General features: G+C 36.8%; 1 protein-coding gene across 1 annotated transcript; it reads left to right on the plus strand.

Moving 5' to 3' along the window:
- Positions 1 to 2,390: 2,390 nt before the first annotated feature.
- On the plus strand, positions 2,391 to 21,874 carry LOC125381967 (probable methyltransferase-like protein 24). Its single transcript, XM_048399367.1, has 6 exons — positions 2,391 to 2,616; positions 15,370 to 15,460; positions 16,944 to 17,060; positions 17,585 to 17,656; positions 18,163 to 18,334; positions 20,821 to 21,874. The coding sequence occupies exons 1-6, from the start codon at positions 2,484 to 2,486 to the stop codon at positions 21,112 to 21,114; spliced, it is 879 nt and encodes a 292-aa protein (XP_048255324.1). The 5' UTR covers positions 2,391 to 2,483; the 3' UTR covers positions 21,115 to 21,874.
- The last annotated feature ends 60 nt before the right edge of the window (positions 21,875 to 21,934 follow it).

Genomic DNA, 21,934 nt, shown 5'->3' on the forward strand with positions numbered 1-21,934 from the left:
AGATGATCCAGTTATTCGCCTCTTACGACAAGCATAGTCGCCTTTTACGGCGAGCATCACTACTATGCAATATCCAAATAAGAGCTGCTGTGAAGGCAAATATGTCCATGCTGATACATCACATACCCACTTTTATTCTAAAGAAAATGATGGTATCACTTTTCATAAATTCTCCATTTTCACCCATGCATGGATCTATACCATAATATGTTTCCGTGTTTTTCTTTCAGGTAAACAGTTGACATGCCTTTGAATGTGTTTATGACGGGTGCGACCGGTGAGAATTCTTGTGAATAGTGAAAGGGTTTTGTCGCTTTTCTTTGATCAATTTGCACACGAAACCTCTTGTATACAAACGAAATTCACAGATGTTTTGCATGTACAGTGCATGATCGATCATACGCAGAATGTAGGACTGCGTTACATAAGCCGAAGATACACGTCGTTGATGTGTACTGATTACAGTTATTATAGTAAAGGTATAAACCAAGTTTTAGGCATGGTAACACAAAATTTACCAACAATAACAAAGACAATGTTCAGTGGACATAATGGAAAAGTGGCTACATGACGCAATTAGTCCATCCTAATCACGATAACTGCTACGTTAGGCAAAGCAATATCTCCTATTTAAAAAATGTACTGACATTATAACTTTACTGTTGATTTAAACATATTTATTCACAAGGAGTGAACGGGATTGGGGGACAAGTTCTTCCAACTTTACTGTTGGAACTATATATATATGACGCAACCGAATGTCCGATATTGCTTACTGTACTAATGGAGGTATATGTGATCTCAATAAACTTCGTAACATGGTTTAAATCATTTCTTGGTGTGTGTCTGAGCACATATAAATGGAAACCGTTACACTCCTGTGTCTTGGTCCAAAGAGGTCCCTGCCCCAGTGTAAACATGTCCTACATTAATTGATCATGTGATCTGAGACCAGGATGTGGCTTACAAAACTTGGACTGAACACTGAACCAAGGATTGCTACATGTAACTACTTGGTGTACCAACGTAAATGGATATTTTAAATTTTATGTTCATCATTTGCGTTTTATTTGGTTCGAACTTACAGCGTGGCCGAAAAAACAATTTGTTTTTGTGACGAAATGTTTAACTAGGTGTTATATTTTAGAATATTTGTATTTTTATTAAACTTTGTATATGAAGCAAAGCTACTTTTTCCCCGTTAGGATATATGCGCATACTACAACAAATTGGAAAGAAGTCCTTCAACAGAAGCAACAAGGTCCACTTCCACGACCTGGGCCTCTCGGGGAATGACAGTGACACGTATGTTCCTACTAAGGACATATACGTCAAAGAGACAACAACATGAAAGATCAGACGCCTCAAGACCATCATGGAGATGCTTGGACATACAAATGTACGTACACGTGAATTCCACAACTGTCATCTACATGTAGTATCATACCTATATACAAGAATAATTTCAATTTCATACATAATGGATTGATGAAAATCACCAACATCACGGAAGATAAAAAAAAAATACTGGAACATGACTGATCACTGACTCGTGGAATTCTCCCTTCTTAATTTAAGGTTGCGTACGATTACAGCTTGTTATCCAGTAAGTAACCGGGTAACAGTATGATACCCATGCTTGCCGCAAGTGGCGGCTAACGGGATCGGGTGGTCAGCACTACAAGCACCCAGGCCACAATTCGCTTTCTGATTGGTTCCATGGGACGATGATGCCAGCCAGTTACCTCTAATGGTGGCCATTCAAGATATTGAGAACAGATGACCTTCACCTTGGAATTTTAACGTTCTCTTAGTGCCATATGGAATCCGAGCCAATTACAATGATATGTGTCAATTTTGAACAATCGATTACAATCTGTTGATCATTTATATGATAAATAAACTACTAGTATACATCTTAAATCGCTTTTGTGGGATTTATTTGTGCAGAAAACAAAAATCCTGCACAACTTATAATCCTTATCACACGATAATTTTCTGCATTTAAACGGTCCCCCTTATTTTTATATATGAAGCATATAAACCTTTTGAACCAAACGGCAGGGTGTATCAATTAGCCACAACAATATAATAACTCGGCTTTATTTGCTTGTTTCGAAACTCCCTAAATGTATTCGTTTTTGAGATACAGAAATCAGATATGCTTATCTGAATGCTTCGTTCACGTGTATCGAGAATTTAGAAAACTCGCCGCTAATTGGGTAAACAGAACGTTCATCTGACGCAACCTCATGATTTGTCAAATAATTCACAGGAATTATCCACGGATTACAGAAATAGAACACGTGCATATAATTTCCAATATATTGCCGATCATCGATATTCCTACCTTTGTAAATAGTATATAACGACTAGCTGCGTTAATAAGTGAGTCAGTGGGACACCAGGGAAGCGTTGAGTACACTGCGCAACGAGCACACGGAAGCTGCAGGCTGTCACAGGCTCACGCAAGTACAATCATTATGGCTGTCGGAACGAAGACTGTGGTCATAGTCCTTGTTGGTGGCGCCTTGCTTGCTGCCGTAATTCTATATAGTGCTCAGGTTAGGATTGGAGAAACAGGAAATACCATCATGCAGATGATTTCAAGTAAAGGTAACAAACATATCCACATCATACATGCAATTGTGGGCATTAAGAAATCACGACAACAGGAACAAGGCTAACTTTTATCAGAAGATAACACGCGAGCGACATTTGAGGTCAGTGTGACCTTTATAAAAGCAATTTTTTCCCGTTTACCAGATAATATTGTCTGTACGATATCAGTATTTATATAATCGTTAAGTTAAAAACAGATAATTATGTTATGTCTGGAATACCGGAAATGTAGTTCTTATAGTTGCTATATGGTTAAAATATGTAACACCTCACATTTGTCTTGTTAGGAGCCTGTGCTATCTGGATACACCAAGTGTAAATTTGCGCAATCTATTGACGTGGTTACCCTTCTTCGTGGGTGCAGTGTCACTGAGACTCAGTTGGACATTCGAGTATATTATTATATAACTCTAAGATGTAAAGACATTAAATTAATCCCAATACAAGGTTTAAGACTGCTTAGATTTATATGTAGTTTCACTTTCTAACGGTATTATTTGACTTACTTTGCCTATTTCCTTTAGATTGTAACGTAATAAATAAAAACTTTAGGTTCAGCCGGGCGGTATTTACACTTTTAGCTGTCCCGGTAAGGAAAGTATACAAGATACCATGTGGATCTTACGACTAGAAAAAGCGTTATGTATCAGAAAGTGGTGTAGTGATATAATTTTAGTTATTGTCTAGGTATAATACAGAAGTAACATGTTATTGTTTTCTGTTTTGCAATAGTAAAGTTAATTTGCTCTCACATTATTTGTCTTTGTAAACGTATCCGTCAAACCAGGGTGATGTAGCCGAAATATATGTTTTAGCTATGTCATGATCAGTTAAAATATGATCTAGTGGTTACTTAACCTTTCTCGCAGAATTCGAGAGGCTTATACGCTTGGTTTTGCGAAACAATATTGTAATGGCTGGCACAGACAAAATGGAAAATATGCTTCTAACTGTGAAAGTATTGACGCTATGATGTACTGAGGTAACAGCCTACATACATCTCTTCAGCTGCGATATTTTTTCACAAAATCGATGGAGGGTGTTCAGCTTGATGATAAAAAGTTTGCAAACTGATAACAAAATCGACTTCGTAACAAAGCATGATTCCATTTGCAGTTGTTAAGTGAACAATTAATTATTTATCGAAAACTGCATTTGCGCGGTTTAACAACACTATGGGTGCAGCTTTCCCCTTTAATAAAGGCAAATGAAATTGGACATATTGATTTTCATGGCTAAATAATAGATGACATTGATCGCTCCTGTTCAGGGAGTTCATACGTTATATCGAGATTTATCAGTCTGGATGTTATCTAGATTATTTATAAGGCTGTTATACTTGACCCCTGTCGGTTTCTGGATTTCTTCCTTACCACGCTTTCCGTATGAATAATTTACTCAGACGTTCTTTACAGGTAATAATCTTGTGCCGCACACGACCATATTATGTATTCACGGAAGATACCTGTAGTGTATTGTTACAATAAGAATGATTCTATTTTAGATTAGTTTTGATCATATTTGCAATAAGCATACTGTATTAATTTGACATATGTGATATTATTCTTAATTGGGGTTAAACTGACCTATGAATGTTGTTCATGTGTATAATTATCAGCCTAGTATGATTTCCTTGGTTTTTTATTTCTTTTTTAAACATATTTTATTGACACAAAATGGTCAAATGGATTTGACGAATGTTGTCCAACTTTCAATATACAAATCGACACAGCAGACTATTGTTAATATTGAACATACAAGGAAAATATAAGGTGCAAATACATATACAGTGCAGTCCCTCCTTGGAAATAGTAACACAAACAATAAATATTAATCATAGACTATTGTTGTCAGCAATACTGTATCATAGTCATCTGCAGAGGTTATAAATTGGAAAACAACATATGTGAAATACGAAATGTCAATGATTATAAATTGCAGTGAACCCAAATGTTTAATGTGTTTTCTTTTAAACGATACGGGAGTATATTTGCTCTTTTATCACCAGCTACGAAGAAACGAGGCGGTTAAAGTATATCTAGTTGAAGTGCCTACATTCAAAACATGAACGTTTTGAAGAAGGCCTGCATTCGCGAGAAAGGTTATGATTGTCAATGAAATTGACGGGGTTTATAATAACACAAACTGTGCTGGTTAAGGTTGATGCTCAACCACAGGTTTCATTGTTATAGTCAATATCAGAATCTGACTGAAATATTATTCCCAAAGTCATAAATATTAATTCCTTTCATTTTAAGATTAGGTTTTGCACTTGGGAAGACTTTAACGTAAAATTGAAAAGTTTCTATTTTCTCTGGATTCAATTTTATTTACTTTCATCCATTTGGTAATTTTCTCCAAATCGGCATTAATATTTTACGCAATAGTATTTGGAATTGTCCATTTGGGGAATTGTCTGGCCCCCACCGCAAACATAGTAAACTGAAATTCCAATGTGAATATTATGTACAATAGTTTGTTGGCTCGACATGCAAGACTCCATAATTTTAGTTATAATGTTAAAGTCAAAGTAATATTTAATTATATTTTAAAAAAGTCATCAATGTATTTGACAAGAAAGACTAAGCGACACACATTGTATTTTATAATAATGCACAATTTTGAATGCTTTAAACCTGTTACTTCAAACAAATACTGGATTTGATGTTGTCATATCATGAATCAATATGTGTCTAGTCTTCCAAATGTTCTATTGCGAACACATATAGTGTCAGCGCTCATGATTGCCATATCTATGAATGAATGAAAATATAATCATTAATAAACTTACCTGAGCTCACTGTGTGTTCTGAAGACAAATAGCTGTTAGGCACCCTGCACGGCTTCGTTCACGTTCACCCTCAAATGTACGATAGAAATGTCTGCGATTGTGCCTGTTCAATATTCGAAAGCGTTTTTGCGACAGGCGTTCGCTTATTTATTAAAATTCCACTAAATTTATAAATCACATTGAGTTGCTCGCCTCTTCTCCAGTTGCTCACACTCTCCACTGATGCTAGCTGCCTTGGTTAACTGGAGTCCGGATGTAACTAATTACAAACTCTGTTCTTATTATGCTAATCGAGGAAGTGCATTATTATACTGGATGACAAACTTAGTAATCCTTTCACACTAATCCTTGTTTACAATGAACGCATGTCAATTGACTAAACAAACATCCTTAAGTAGAAATATCACAATGGACGGTGTATACAACTGTTTGTCAAACAATATCAACCAATATTTTATAGAAGAAGAAAATATTTTATTAAGGTGTCGCATGATATACATACAGTTAAAAACAATTGTTGTATATCATCCGGCCGATATGGCCTAGGGGACACCAAATATCTCATAAGTACAAGTAAAAGCACATAGTGTGCTAAAAATATTTTATACCGAAATTTTATATTTAGAATCAACATTACATGAATTAACAGAAAACATAAATATTAAATTTTACTTTGAAAACTCCAGAACTAATGTCGTGAATATGTTTCCTTGTACAATTTTAAATTAATGGATTTTTATCTATTTATATTTTGCAATGATCGTGACAATCGCGAAAAGGCTACTCTCTTGTTATTCCGCTTATTGGTTATTCTAGTTTAGACAGCGACAGCCTCTCGTTATACCAACAGTGCTTTTCTAACCCCGATTTAGTTAAGACAGCGTCAGTCTTTCGCTATACAAACAGTGCTTTTCTAACCCCGACCTAGTTAAAACAGCGGCATCCTTTCGCTATACAAACAGTGCTTTTCTAAACCCCGACCTAGTTAAAACAGCGACAGCCTTTCGCTATACAAACAGTGCTATTTCTAATCCGTATTTAGTTAAAGAAGAGTGAGTGAGTGAGTATGGTTTTACGCCGCTTTTAGCAATATTCCAGCAATATCACGGCGGGGGACACCAGAAATGGGCTTCACACATTGTACCCATGTCGGGAATCGAACCCGGGTCTTCGGCGTGACGAGCGAACGCTTTAACCACTAGGCTACCCGACCGCCCCAGTTAAAGAAGAAGAAAGAAGAAGAAGAAAAATAGTTTATTTAAGTGTCCAGCGGTGTATACATAAAATTACATCAATTTATACAAGAGGTAAAATATATTAAAAGATATATATCGTCCGGCCAGCGTGGACCTATTAGACACTAATGTTCTTAAAAGCACCGCAAGTGCTAAAATAAAAATGCTTTTCTAAACCCCGACCTAGTTAAAACAGCGGCAGCCTTTCATTATACAAACAGTGTTTTTCTACCCGCGATCTAGTTAAGACGGTGGTATTTTTTATATTATTGATCTTTAACTAAAATCTGCACAAATGTTCTATTTTTATGTAAAATGCTGTCAACATAAAGAAATACAAATTATTTCATAACACTCCAAATATAGTTGCCATAATAAAAATAGTATTAAAGTATTATTTCACGTGCAATAATACTGTTCGGTATCATTAGTAATATTTTCAATATCAACTACAAGAATACCTATCTACGGCTGAAGAAATTCAATGAAGCAGTGGTAAAATCTATCCATATATACAAAATTGTATATTTTTGGATATACCAACTATTCAAAATTGTATATTTTGGAAATACCAAATATACAAAATTGTAAATTTTGTATATATTGGAATTTTCCCTTGTGCTAGTGGTTAAAGCGTTCGCTCGTCACGCCGAAAACCCGGATTCGATTCCCGACATGGGTACAATGTGCGAAGCCCATTTCCCCCGCTATGATATTGCAGGAACATTGCTAAAAGCGGCGTAAAACCTCACTCACTCAATTTTATAATATGATGTTATTCACCCAGCAGGAATCACTTTTAACCTCCAATCTTCTCTGCCTTCTTTCTCAATAACTATTGACTAACGTTCCTAATATGCTTGGAGAAAGGGTTTCCAAATGTGTCATTTGGCACCATATGATGGATTGTGCGGTTCATTCAAACAGTGTATTCATGTATGGTTTGCTCAAGCTACTGGATTGAGTGAAATTATTTCTTAAACATCCATTATTTTAAGAATGACATTGTGACAAGGAGATTATTACACTCATGCGTTTACGTATCACAAACATCATATATTTGGAATAAAAGGTATGAATTATGCTCGACAAAGTTTTCGCTTACTACTATTTGTATTCTTCAAATTCGATTTACGATACGGAAACACTTACTGCTACTAATCTCTATATACACATGACAGACAAAATCTATACATGTGTAACAGTGGCGGTCGGGTAGTGTAGTGGTTAACGCATTCGCTCGTCATACCGAATACGGGGGTTCGATTCCCGACATAGGTACACTTGTTTAATAACCTATTTCTGTTGTCACCCGACGTGATAGTGCTGGACTACTATTGCTAAAAGCGGCGTAAAACTAGACTCACTCACTAGTGTAACAACATTATATCAGTATGTGTCATCGTGTAGTTAGAACCAATTTCCGAGGTGTCACATGTAATACCTGGTTGTATGTATTGGATACCACAGAGAAAATTAACTACAAGTGATATAAGTAAAGCTATGATTTAGCTAAAAGTGAATCTTTCAATCAAAATGGTGGAACGGAACATACTGAAGTAGAGGAATTGATCCTCACAAACGATTATGTACCTGTACGTTTTGTATGTTTCTTTGTATGTAATTAACAACGAAAGAAATAACGCATCTAAATTAAATGTTATCCGCAAATATTTCGTTACTAAACGAGAATGGTTACTCATTTTAACCATGGAATTATTAGTTGATTATGTTTAGTACCGTTATGATTAAAATTATGTTTAACCATTCCATGCAGAAATGCAGAAACGGAATATTATAGAAGTAATGCACTGCACATGTTGTATACATCATTGATAAAGCTAGAGGGGGGATCATATCAGGTATATTGACATACATTTTGAAGGATATATTTTATATTTAATACAACGGTAAAAGGGGGAGGGTTTGTATGTAATATAATTCACATTGAATTCAGAACGCAATGTGGTGCAGCGTCTGTATCGGATATATTTCATATTTAATCCTGTCAAATTATACTGAACTAGATATTAGTAACCCAAATACCCGATTGCAGCTGTGCGTGTCATTTTCTTGTCATCTCTGCTAACAATATAACAACAACCGCTATAACATTGTTGCCATGCCTTAAAACACGCTTCATCTGTCTGTTTCTGTAATGTACATCGTGTGACGTTTCCATGTTTATATCAACAACATGTAAAAAGCACACACTAAAAGTTATAATATGTGAGTCGGCGCTGTAGTCAACAAGTAAAGATAAAATATCAGTCGAAGCTGATAATTAAGGCAACGAGAACCGTATAGAAGAGTTTAAGAATACAGAACAAATAATGTTTAAGGAAATTGGACAGTATAGCTGACGACTGACACCCCTGTTTCGTGCCATGGCTCCCATTAAATAACGATTTAGAAAAACATACACCTGAATGAAACATTTCAGATCTATTATGTTATATTTATATGTACATGCTGAGTGGTGATGGAGTCAATAAACTTGTATTAGTGGACGCGGTACCAGAAGCTACGGTGACATCGCCAACCGTGGTTCTGTCTTGTTTCCTAGGTAGTTCCACGTATACTTATCAACAAGGACTGATTAGAAATGTTACAGACTTCATCATATTTGCCCATAGTGAAGATGCAAACGTGGATCGACATTGAAGTCCGTTTCCATATACGTTAATGTTATGTGTTATGTGTTATGTTTGAATTACGCCGACCAGCCTTCATGCATTTCAAAAGTAATGAGCCAAGATTGCAGTACACGTATGTCATTATTACAACATGACAGACATCAGTAAAACCTTCAAAAAGCTATGTTAGACATGTGGTGGATATTTCCAAATTTGACGCATCAGTGACACAAATGATGTCCAATGCAATTTCCTATTTTGACTTGTAACATATATTCCTGTGTTTTCACAGGTGAATGGGGAAGGATACGCTCAGCTTTTCATGAACATCTGGTATCAAAGATACAACAGTGTGGAATGACAATGATTAGTATCTTTTTAGTAAGAATACACATTAAACGTCCTCCAAATTAATCTGGACGAAACAGACAATTTCTAAATATTTATAGTGTGCTACAATCTGCATTTGCGAACCTCTATAATGCCACGTCTCAGTTTTGCTTAAGTAACCACCATTTCTGAAGACAATAATATTAGATTAAGCTATATTAACCGCTGAACCCCATTTATTACAAAACATATCAAGGGCATCCAGCTTTCTTTGCAAGTCAACAACACTATCATACAATTAAAGATATATCATCCTCAAACAACAATGATAAGATTTCATCAGTATCACGTGAAACAGAAAATGCTAGCTCCTTTGGTATAGTCATTGATGAAAAAAGATACACAAAACTGGACTGAGCAAACAGCCTTGACGCCCTCCACATGATGTACTGAATGAACCTGATTTTGTTCTTCTCTAAAACAAGCATATTCTTAAATGTAGGATATAAAGAGATTTTTGTCTATCTACCAAAGCAAAAGGCTTTTCGAAAATCTACAAATGCCACATAAAAACCTTTCAATGATTACTCCTGATTCGCCTCATCCATAATCTAATTTAACCACATTCTTATTCTTGTTTCTAGCACTGAAGTAAATATCGTACCCATAACACTTAACAGAGCGATACTATTATGTAGGTCTGTCATTTGCCTCTTCTTAAACAGAGGCATTATCATACCACGATTCCACTGGTCAGGGAACATACCCTTTTCAAAATTACTATTAAACACGATTTCTAAAAAACGGCACTATACACGAAATATTTAAAACAAATTCTGACGGCACTCAATCAACAATCTGGTGATTTTGCCAATTTTACTGAAAGAATAGCTATCCTAATTTCACGGTTATATTACCAATTACAGGTATAAATGTCCAACCTTCCAATTGTGTCCTTCCAAATATGCCACTTTAAGCTAGTACGAGACAGGCTACTTTGTCACTGTGACACTGTCACAATGAGATCAAGAAACGAGAACATATCAAAATTTAAAATATATCGACTGGCTTTTCAAGATGTGTGCACAGAATATGTTTCCCATTTAATGACATTTTATGAAGATGCCAGTTGCAAAAATAGTTCCAACTGAAAACAAGAACGTTCTCCAGTAATCAATTTTACAGCGGATCGATATCAGACAGGAACGTAAACTATCGTCTTTTCATTTTTTGTGTGATGTTTCACGAACCACATTCATTATTTGTCCCTAAAAATAGGGCTCATCATGACTAACGAATAATATTTTGGTTGACGTTACAGAATGAAAAATGAAGCATGAATCTTTTGTTGGAAATTGTAAATGTTTTTCAATCAGAAACAAGGGGCGTTGGTTGGTTGCTAGTTTGAGAGTTGGGAGTTGGGAGTTGGGAGTTGGGGAGATGGTCTTGGTGACGATGCAGGTTTTAGACAATTACCACTTTTGCAAAACCCACGAGTGCATATGTGAAACAAGTTACCTTGAGACCAAATTCAATTCTGAGCTCTACAAATTTCGTTGCTGACGATTTCAAAAATTATAATTGTATAAGGCCACACTTGTTTTATTTCAAAGTTTACAAATATTTGCTTCAGTATGTAACAAGAAGGTCGGTCGTTTTGTTAATTGGTTGGGAAAAGTAACTGCTAATAATGTTTAAACGGTGATGTTATTTTACAGAAACATGCATATGGATCTTTTTTTCTGAGAAGGCTTTGTTCCTTATATCCTTTTAAATGGATTTTATGAAGTAGGCAAGAACGCACAAATAGAAATTTGGGAGAAATCATTGAAAAGTCTGTACAAAGCGCTAAAGACAATGCAGATGAAAATGACAGAATAGGACAGATAACATACACGTCAAGATAGTGTCGATACTAATTATTAATCGGGATAAGTACAAATTTTGTCAGGACAAACCCAGTGCACGTACTAGATTAGTTGAGGTCATTGATATCGGTGCGGGTACGAAACTTAGAAAAACTTGGCCTCAGAAAATGTGCTTTGGGAAGGATAAGTATTGCAAAGTAAGCATGTACCTGTTTGCAGCTAGAGGGAGGTAGATTCAAAGAACAAAGGGTTGAAGTAGAAGGTATTGAGGTTGAATGAATGGCTGTTGTTGGGGGATGCGTATCATATGTTAGTTTTAATAATTGTCCCTAATCTGAACATTACACAATATGTACACATAAGGATGATGTTGCAGACTGAATAGAATAAGTGTTTGCATGTGTGGAGTGATGTGTGTGTGTGTGTGTGTGCGTGCGCGCGCGTGTGTGTGGAAGGGTATGCGTGTGGAATATGACTTGGAATGTTTGGCTTTGCAAGACATTGCTTATAGCCAAATACCCATTAGTATTCTCATGTGTCTTGATTATTCCTCTCATATGTCTTGATTATACCTCTCATGTGTCTTGATTATACCTCTCATGTGTCTTGATTATACCTCTCATGTGTCTTGATTATACCTCTCATGTGTCTTGATTATACCTCTCATGTGTCTTGATTATACCTCTCGTTTGTCATGATTATACCTCTCATTTGACATGATGACACCTCTGATTTGTCACGGTTATACCTCTCATTCGTCAAGACTATATCTCTCATTTGTCACGATTATAGCTCTTATTTGTCACGATTATACCTCTCATTCGTCAAGATAATACCTCTCATGTGTCTTGATTATACCTCTCATGGGTCTTGATTATACCTCTCGTTTGTCAAGATCATACCTCTCATTTGCCATGATGATGCCTCTCATTTGTCACGATTATACCTCTCATTCGTCAAGACTATATCTCTCATTTGTCACGATTATAGCTCTTATTTGTCACTCTCATTCGTCAACAATATATCTCTCATTTGTCACGATAATACCTCTTATTTGTAACGGTTATACCTCTCATTCGTCAAGATAATACCTCTCATGTGTCTTGATTATACCTCTCATGGGTCTTGATTATGCCTCTCGTTTGTCAAGATCATACATCTCATGTGTCTTGATTATACCTCTCATGTGTCTTGATTATACCTCTCGTTTGTCAAGATCATACCTCTCATGTGTCTTGATTATACCTCTCATATGTCTTGATTATACCTCTCGTTTGTCATGATTATACCTCTCATTCGTCAAGACTATATCTCTCATTTGTCACGATTATACCTCTTATTTGTCACGATCATACCTCTCATTCGTCAAGATTATACCTCTCTTGTGTCTTGATTATACCTCTCATGGGTCTTGATTATACCTCTCGTTTGTCAAGATCTTACCTCTGATGTATCTTGATTATACCTCTCGTTTGTCAAGATCATACCTCTCATGTGTCTTGATTATACCTATCGTTTGTCAAGATCTTACCTCTCATTTGTCAAGATTATACCTCTCATTTGACATGATTAGATCATACTTCTCATGTGTCTTGATTATACCTCTCATGTGTCTTGATTATATCTCTCTTTTGTCATGCTTATACCTCTCATTTGTCATGATGATACCTCTCATTTGTCACGGTTATACCTCTCATTCGTCAAGACTCTATCTCATTTGTCAAGATCATACCTCTCATGTGTCTTGATTATACCTCTCGTGGGTCTTGATTATACCTTTCGTTTGTCAAGATCATACCTCTCTTTTGTCACGATTTTACCTCTCATTTGTCACGATTATACCTCTCATTTGTTACGATTATACCTCTCATTTGTAACGATTATACCTCTCATTTGTCACGGGGGCGGTGGAGTAGCCTAGTGGTTAAAGCGTTCGCTCGTCACGCCGAAGACCCGGGTTCGATTCCCGACATGGGTACAATGTGTGAAGCCCATTTCTGGTGTCCCCCGCCGTGATATTGCTGGAATATTGCTAAAAGCGGCGTAAAACCATACTCACTCACTCATTTGTCACGATTATATCCCTTATTTGTTACGATTATACCCTATCGTTTGTCATGATGATACCTCTCATTTACCATGATTAGATCATTCCTCTCATTCGTCACGATTATACCTGAGTCAGCTCATTTGTCATGACTATACCTCTCATTTGTCATGATGATACCTCTCATTTGCCATGCTTAGATCATTCCTCTCATTTGTCATGATTATACCATGATGATTTGCCATGATTAGATCATACCTCTCATTTGTCAGGATTATACCGCTCATTTGTCAGAATAATACCTCTCATTTGTCAGGATCATAACTCTAATTTGTCATGATTATACCTCTGAATTGTCATGATTAAATATCTGATTTGACACGATTATACCTCTCATTTGTCATGATTATACCTATTATTTGTCGTGATTATACCTCTCATCTGTCAAACCCAATTTTCAATTCAGTTTATTCATATATAACTGTAAGGCCACACAGACCCATAGTACAGAATACATGACAATGTGGACACGGTTTAAAACGTTACAGGGATTCATTTCTTAATAACATTGCATGATATATAAATAGAGATAGATGTCGTATAGCCGGTTTGCTAACATGTGATATTAGGGAGTTAAACTTGTATTTATTATGTACAAAGTATGTTTTGGATTTCATAGTGTCAACCTGATGCGGTAGCTTGATCGTGAGAGCTGCATCTTGGAATTTCTCTAAATATAATTTTAACAAGTAGTGCTCTCTATTTAAATTTGTTTTATTTTCTGAGTAGTGATTTAATTAATTAGACAAGGGTAGAGTTGGCAACCATTTTTGGAGGGGCGGTTTTTTTTAAAGTATGTGAGAACTCAATAATAAAATCGCAGTGGCATATCTGCATTGTGTTCAGTCCAAACATAACCATACACAGATGAGGTAATTAAGATACGATGCCCGATTAGATTTACTCTTACGATCGTAGACTAACGATGTACTGTATCATTCCTTTGGAAATCTGGAATTTGGCATCATTGGTAATTTTAACCAGTTTTTAATAACTCTAATATGAGCGGCCATGTACAATGGGCATATTCCACATTCACCGTAGACCATTACATTTGGAGTGCTAGGTTAAACCCGAGAAAGTTCATACTGGTATTTAAATTAATCTTTCAATAGTATTAATATTTCTGAACCCCCAAATTTTGACTCCATACATCAAAATTGGGCTTATTTTCTAAGCTTGTTAAGCTGCCTTGTCAACATGCATATACCACAACAATCTGTCCGTAAAATAGATAAAATAAAATATTTTTACCAACATTTAGAGGTTGCACTGTGTGAAACCGTTTTTCTCTTTTGAGATAATCTGGATTGCTCAGATTGAATTTGTTAGCTGTCGTTTCATTAATAATATATGGCACAGTTCAACAACAGTTACAGAGAGAATTCGTATTACATCAGTATATGAGAAATATCATTATTGATCTATCATGTTGCAGGGACTCGTGTAAAAAGAGTTTATTTTTGCAAATGTCATTTAAACAGTTAAGCCTTCCATTAGGTTTAAATGCCTTTCCAACAGTTTGACAGAGTAGCCTTCAAGGATAATCAAGATAATCGTTTAGCTGTTATGTCTATTGACGGTAGAAGGGTAACTGCTTAATATGTACACTAGTAAGTATAAATGGGAAAAAACATGTAATCAGTATATTACACGATATATTACAACATAGGGACACAAGCTTGAGTGTGCGCTTCATATATTCTTCCGACGAAAACCTGTTAATTGAGTAGGTATAGAAGACCAGTGAAAATAATTATATTTACTCATATATTTCCAGTCTCATCGCGGATGGAAGATGGCCACCCTCAAGATGACGAGGACGCTTTAAAGATTACGAAGTGGTGGCAAGCGTCATCCCTTTTGAAGTGGTAGGTAAAGGGCGAAACACTAGCGGCAATCAACGTTTATATTATTCTGTAGAAGGATACAATTCGAGGTCCCTTGCCGAATAGAGAACGCATTCGTGCATGCTGTGTTATTCTGCATCCATGTATCAATTGACTAAACCTTACACAATGTTACCAGTCATTGTTTACAGGTAGGAAATACTTTGAATTATTTTTTCTTCGCTGAAGTTGGGAAAAGTGATAATTTCATTGCAGTGAACATAACACTTGATATTACACTGCAGTGAACATAACGCTTGATATTTGACTGCAGTGAGCATAACACTTGGACGGAACTGTTGTCTTACAAGAGTCACTCCCATAAAATTTTCTCCCCTTTACAGTAAGTGTCTACCTGTACACAAACTGTCGACTTCCTTTTAACGTTTGTTCAACATTGACATGGCAAAATAATGACAGGTATTCTTTTATGGAGTTAATATCTCTTCTTGTCGTTTGTAATTCTCTTGAAAATGATTCTTTGTTTATATTAATCATTGCTCATTTCACTTGTCAATCGAAACTGTTCGTTTTGCAAAGCGCCATTTTTGTTATTTGACCAGCGTGTATTCTGTCGCTTCCAACAACGATCACGAAGATTTTCAGAATATTATATGTTGAAGTTGATTTTTTATATAATCATATCCAAATATAAAGAGTTTTATTGACATCAAATATATTTTGTTGCTTACGTTTATATTTTTTTGTTAATTTGGCAAACACGGAAAAACTTTTTAAATCGCAATTACAAGGAGGGGTGGGGTGGGGGGTGGGGGTGGGGGTGGGGTGTGTGTGGGGGTGGGGTGTGTGTGTGTGTGTGTGTGTGTGTGTGTGTGTGTGTGTGTGTGTGTGTGTGTGTGTGTGTGTGAAACGTCACGTGTTAGGTAGGGAGATTACATTACATTTCAAGGTTTTATGTTTATGGTGAAAGAATTGTGATTTTCCGGTAGACAAATACACACAAGGTTTGTAATAAATAGGATATCCCATGTTCCCCTACTAGGGAAAAGAGATATTTCCCGTGTTTTGTGTTCTTTGTGTGAGCATCATTTAAGAATATGAACATTCCTGACGTTAATTCGTTTTAATGTCTAGTTCATTGCATATGTAAAACAACAACCTTGATGTGCTTAAATGTGATTTCTCCACATGTACAGTTTTAGAACATGGTTAGTGGATGTGAACAGTTTTTCAGTGCATATGTAAAATGTGTCATGCGTGTGTGAATGGTTATTCTTATCAGGAGCTCTGGTCACGTGAAAATCGGTCCATAGCATAAATCGTGTATAAATGTTTTAGAATAAAACATGCTTGTATTATGTTTCTTGAAGTTCATATAAATATATAATATAGGGTTTGTAACTATTAGCTCACTCTCTCATTTACTCTAATTGGAAGATGAATTGTATTATATGTAACAGATGTGTATGGTGGCATTTAGAGGTAATGTACCTCCTATATACAGGGACTGGGAGAAACCCCCGGAGTACATGTGCAGTGAGATTGAGAAGAGGGGCAACTGGCACGTATGTAACGACACAACCTTTGAGGTCAAGCCACCATGTCTAGTCTACTCCTTTGGGTCAGTAGAAACATATTAATATAAAAACTATTTTCTAAGCCTCAACCTGAAGTACTTGTTAGTCGACTCCAGATCGTGCTTATTCCGTAAGACATATGGACAAATGTACTCATCTGTGCATGGATATACAAAAATGTTTTTGATTTTTTAGTGCATATTGACTCCACAAGGAAGCCTCTTCAGGAAAAAAACAGTAGATACATGTAGCTATGGTATAATTCGTAACAATACTTATACATATTTCATTAAGAACCAGGGGCGGTCGGGTAGCCTTGTGGTTAAAGCGTTCGCTTCTCACGCCGAAGACCCGGGTTCGATTCCCGACATGGGAACAATATGTGAAGCCCATTTCTGGTGTCCCCCGCCGTGATATTGCTGGAATATTGCTAAAAGCGGCGTTAAACCATACTCACTCAATCACTCATTCACTCACTCATTAAGAACCAGCTCCATTACATAGGCACGACATCCAAATATATATTTATGGTAATATGGTAACTAGTAAGTGCTGTAAATCTTTGTAGGATTTCAAATGACTGGTCGTTTGATGATGCAATGGGGGCTATTGGCTGTGAAGTTCATTCTTTTGACCCAAGGTAAGAATAATAGAATACACTCAGTCTGTGAAACCGTGCTACCTCCATGTCAGAGTGTCAATGTATTATCATAGTTCACAAACGACTTAAATTATAGAATCGAAATGATTGAACTAACAAGGTTTGACTGTATAGTGTTAACAACATATAAAACATATAATCAATCCAAACAAATGTTTTTATGTCAACATGGAAAGAGCAAGTTTTGTTTGAAAGCAATGTCTCTGCAAGAACTAAACAAGAAGCGAACAACACAATTTTCTCCTTGATCCCGATCGGGGGAACGTTTAATTCGTTTGGAACAGAAGTTTTTAAAGTGTGGTTCTACAATATACACTAACAAAGGTTTCAAAAGTCAGCTGACAACCCAACTTACTCAATGCACATATTTTATATCACTTTAAGTAATTCTTCTTACTTTCTAAACTACCTTCAAATACCAATCACTCAATAAAGTGTGATAGGGTTAGAATGTCTTACATTTCAATGAGAAACTATTTGTTTAGCATTGGAAAAAAGTCCTTCAACAGAAGCAAGAACGTCCACTTCCATGACCTGGGCCTCTCAGGGAAGGATAGTGATACGTATGTTCCTACTAAGGATACATACGTCAAAAAGACAACAACGTGGAAGATCAGACGCCTCAAGACTATCATGGATATGCTTGGACATACAAATGTACGTACACGAAAAAACAAAACAATTGACAGTAACAATGTTGATGAATGATCTAGGGGAGGTAACTGATCATGATCACCGGCCGTGCTACGAGATGTAAATACGGCCAGGCCGCAACATGTCTATATGAAGGTTTGAGCCTAGTACATATATATCATTAGCTGAGTGTGTTTTATCATTTTATAAACGATATATTAAGAATACAGAGAAATTGTCACCTGGTTGTAAAACCAAACTCGTCACGGTCCGGTGACCGTAGCGCCTCCAACTCACCGCTGTCGGGCGTTCTGGAAAATCCGGCATTGTTCGGTGTGTTTTTATTCATTAGCGTTAGAGGCTTCGTTGCCCATAAATGTATTTTCTAGCAGTTTAATCGCATGTTTGTATAATGTATTGATTTGATATTTGTAGTCTCATATATGTATGCAAGCTTATTCATGTGTAGAAAGTGTTAAGTAACTTTGATTTTCGCGCGGTAGCGGAGATATTTCTCATACATTTGTGGTCATTTTTGCCAACTCGCCAATTTTACATAATTGTTTGAAAATGTAACATACTAATGGCAATGACAGCCGTGGGCAAAGTCAGGGTCTTATCGGTCTAAGTAGCGGTCAGTTTGCCTAAGCCAGTGGCAAGAGTGGAAGTCAGAATGTTAGCACGTCTAGTTTGTCTGCTGGTAGTGGTAGCCAAGGTGTTACTTCCAGGGTGCCTTAGCCTAGGTACAATTATTGTGGGATTTCTTATCACTTAGTCGCAAATTGTTTTAAAGGGAAAAGGTATAATCAGTCGGCAATAGGTTTCGTTCAGACTGCAACAGGCTTGGAAGGTAGATCAGTCCAGGTGGTCGCTATGTGCATAGTGGTACTGTGTCAGATGTGTTCAGTAGGAATCAGCCAGGCGAGGTGTCAGTGTATCGGGTCACGAGAGCTTGGCAATCTCTGTTGCTCGCCTCGACCGGTGACTTCGCAATTCTTACTAGTAGAAGAAGAAGATGGTAATTTCTCACCGTGGTGACATAAATATGTTGACAAGAGAGACATATATACAAAGAGATGAGACAATAGTTAGTGGTACACCCTCTGCTCTAAGTCTGGCATGATAGCAAGTTTGTTACAGGTGAAGTGATTGTCGGTGTCACGGACTTATTGCCAATCTCAGGTGTTGATGTCTTGTTAGGCAATGACTTGGTGAAGTCTTTGAATGGCATTTAGAAACGATACTCATAAGGAAAATAATGTATTAGTTGTTCAATTAACACCGACAAAGATCAAACCAATAAGTCCCAACCACAAGGCAGACACGTGCCCCGGTCACGGTTCGTGGCTAGCTGGTGTCTCCTGATGTCCATGGCTTCTTGTAGTTTTCTTTGTCATACATCTGTCAACAAACTCAAACTGAAATCCGCCATTTCCGAACACATCCTGAAGATCCAAGACCATAACATCATGTGGGAAGACACCAAAGTTATGTCTACCAACCACAACAACTGGCGACAAAGAAAACTACAAGATAGTGTATGGTTTTTGGCCGAACAGAGAGGTCGTTGTCACAACTGCTTATTTCGCTTGATTTCATCTAGGCCATTTGTATTAGTGACAAAGTCAAGTTGTAATTTGATGATAACATTTATGCGTAATTCAGGGATGTATGTATCGCAGCAAGTGCGAAACATATGTGATATTATAGGCGTCTCATAACCAGCACACGTGACGACGTGATTTTATAATATGGCGGAATGTTTACTTCGGCTTTCATGTTCGTGTAATTTCTAAATCACGATGAACGATTCTAGGGAAACGCTGACGTTTCAGAATGATTATTGGTGAGTTGATAAATGACTACGAATGATATCATAGAACAGGGAACTTCCTGCATAATTCAAAACCGTAAAGGATATAAGTGTGCGCGACGTTATGTCACTCAATGAAGGAACTTTAGAGACCGCGCATTAATAACGCGCATGAGTTTGGGTGAACTATCTTATTTATCAAATACAGGTTGATTCAAATGACATGGTGGCGGTCGGGTAGCCTAGTTGTTAAAGGGTTCGCTCGTCACGCCGAAGACCCGGGTTCGATTCCCGACATGGATACAATGTGGCAAGCCCATTTCTGGTGTCCCCCGCCGTAATATTGCTGGAATATTGCCAAAAGCGGCGTTAAACCATACTCACTCACACAAATGACATGCAGCTAAGTTTGTCTATCGAATCCCCCACACATCACGAAATCCTGGTAATGTATTAAGTATACATTGTATCAGTGTATGGAGCTAACAATGAGTTTCTGCTGGGTGAAATACTTAAACTCATCGGATCGTGATACCAAGTTGATCAAGTTTGTGTTTCACATCGATAGCACTGTCGATCATATGAGAATTGTAAGTAATGAAACAAATAACTTGTAACCAGGTATTGTTATTCACAGGTAGATTGTTACGAATGGAAATATTGGCATTGTTTTATGAAACGTCCTTATATTTTCCAGCGACATATCGATGTTTTGAAGATAGACATTGAAACAAGCGAATGGCCGGCAGTGAAGGACATGGCGGCATCTGGAATGTTCTCCAAAGTCATACAATTTTCTGTAGAGTGGCATCTGTTTCCAACATATCCAAGTAGATCGGAATACGTAGGCATTTATGTAGGTGTCATGGCCATGAAGAAGCAAGGATTACGCACGTTTAGATACAGTTTTCACGGACGAGACTTCCGAGAAAAGACCTTCCGTTTGCAGGCAGATGTTAACTACGTAAATACCTTATATAAAAGCATTTGAAGGTCACAAACAGTTGCCAAAACGAGAGTTCTACCTCATTTCCGGGCAGTGCTAACCATGTGGGCGACATGTTCCTTCCGGCGATATCGACCCTGCAACGCTGATGACGTCACAGGGGAATCGCGCATAAACGGTAGCCAGCTTCCCGTATATATATATTACAATATTATATCTGACCATGACTTACACACTTTAAATATGAAAAAGACACTATATGTGAATAAATCTTAATTCAACCTCCTAATACAATGTCTATCTACATTGAGGTAGGCAACTGTCCTATCCTTTGTCTCTCTTTACAAAGCATTTATTTATGAAATGGTCATGGTAAAGGGATGAAAAAGATATGTAGCATGAGCTGAACGAACCAGATCTGTAGGAGCTGTGGGATCAGGAGCTGAATGAGTTAGAGCCCAAGAAGCCATAGGCATTACAGGAAGTGAGCTGGAACACTCGTTAACTACTGTCACAACACTACCATATATATATCTTCATTTTGTTAGAGCTTTCTTAGAAATAGGTCAAACGTTTCAGGTTTTAATTTTTTTATCGTATTAAGGAAATTACCATTTTCCAATCTTAACAATTTGCAGCATTGAACGATGTTTATGAAAACATATTTTTTTGGAATTAATAATAAAGACTTCTTATTTTCTTACATTGACGTTTAATATTCCCTTTTCAAATGATTCCTGTTGGTAAGATTCCTGAATAAGTTATTTTATTAAATGTACAGCTGTATTTATTGCTTGATATCAACTGTTGAGGGTGTGTATTTATACTGAGATTAAATATATCTTCTCCTTGGTGAGGATTTATT

The sequence above is a fragment of the Haliotis rufescens genome, unplaced genomic scaffold (assembly GCF_023055435.1).
Source record: "Haliotis rufescens isolate VD_foot unplaced genomic scaffold, xgHalRufe1.0.p SCAF_1, whole genome shotgun sequence".
Taxonomy (NCBI): domain Eukaryota; kingdom Metazoa; phylum Mollusca; class Gastropoda; order Lepetellida; family Haliotidae; genus Haliotis; species Haliotis rufescens.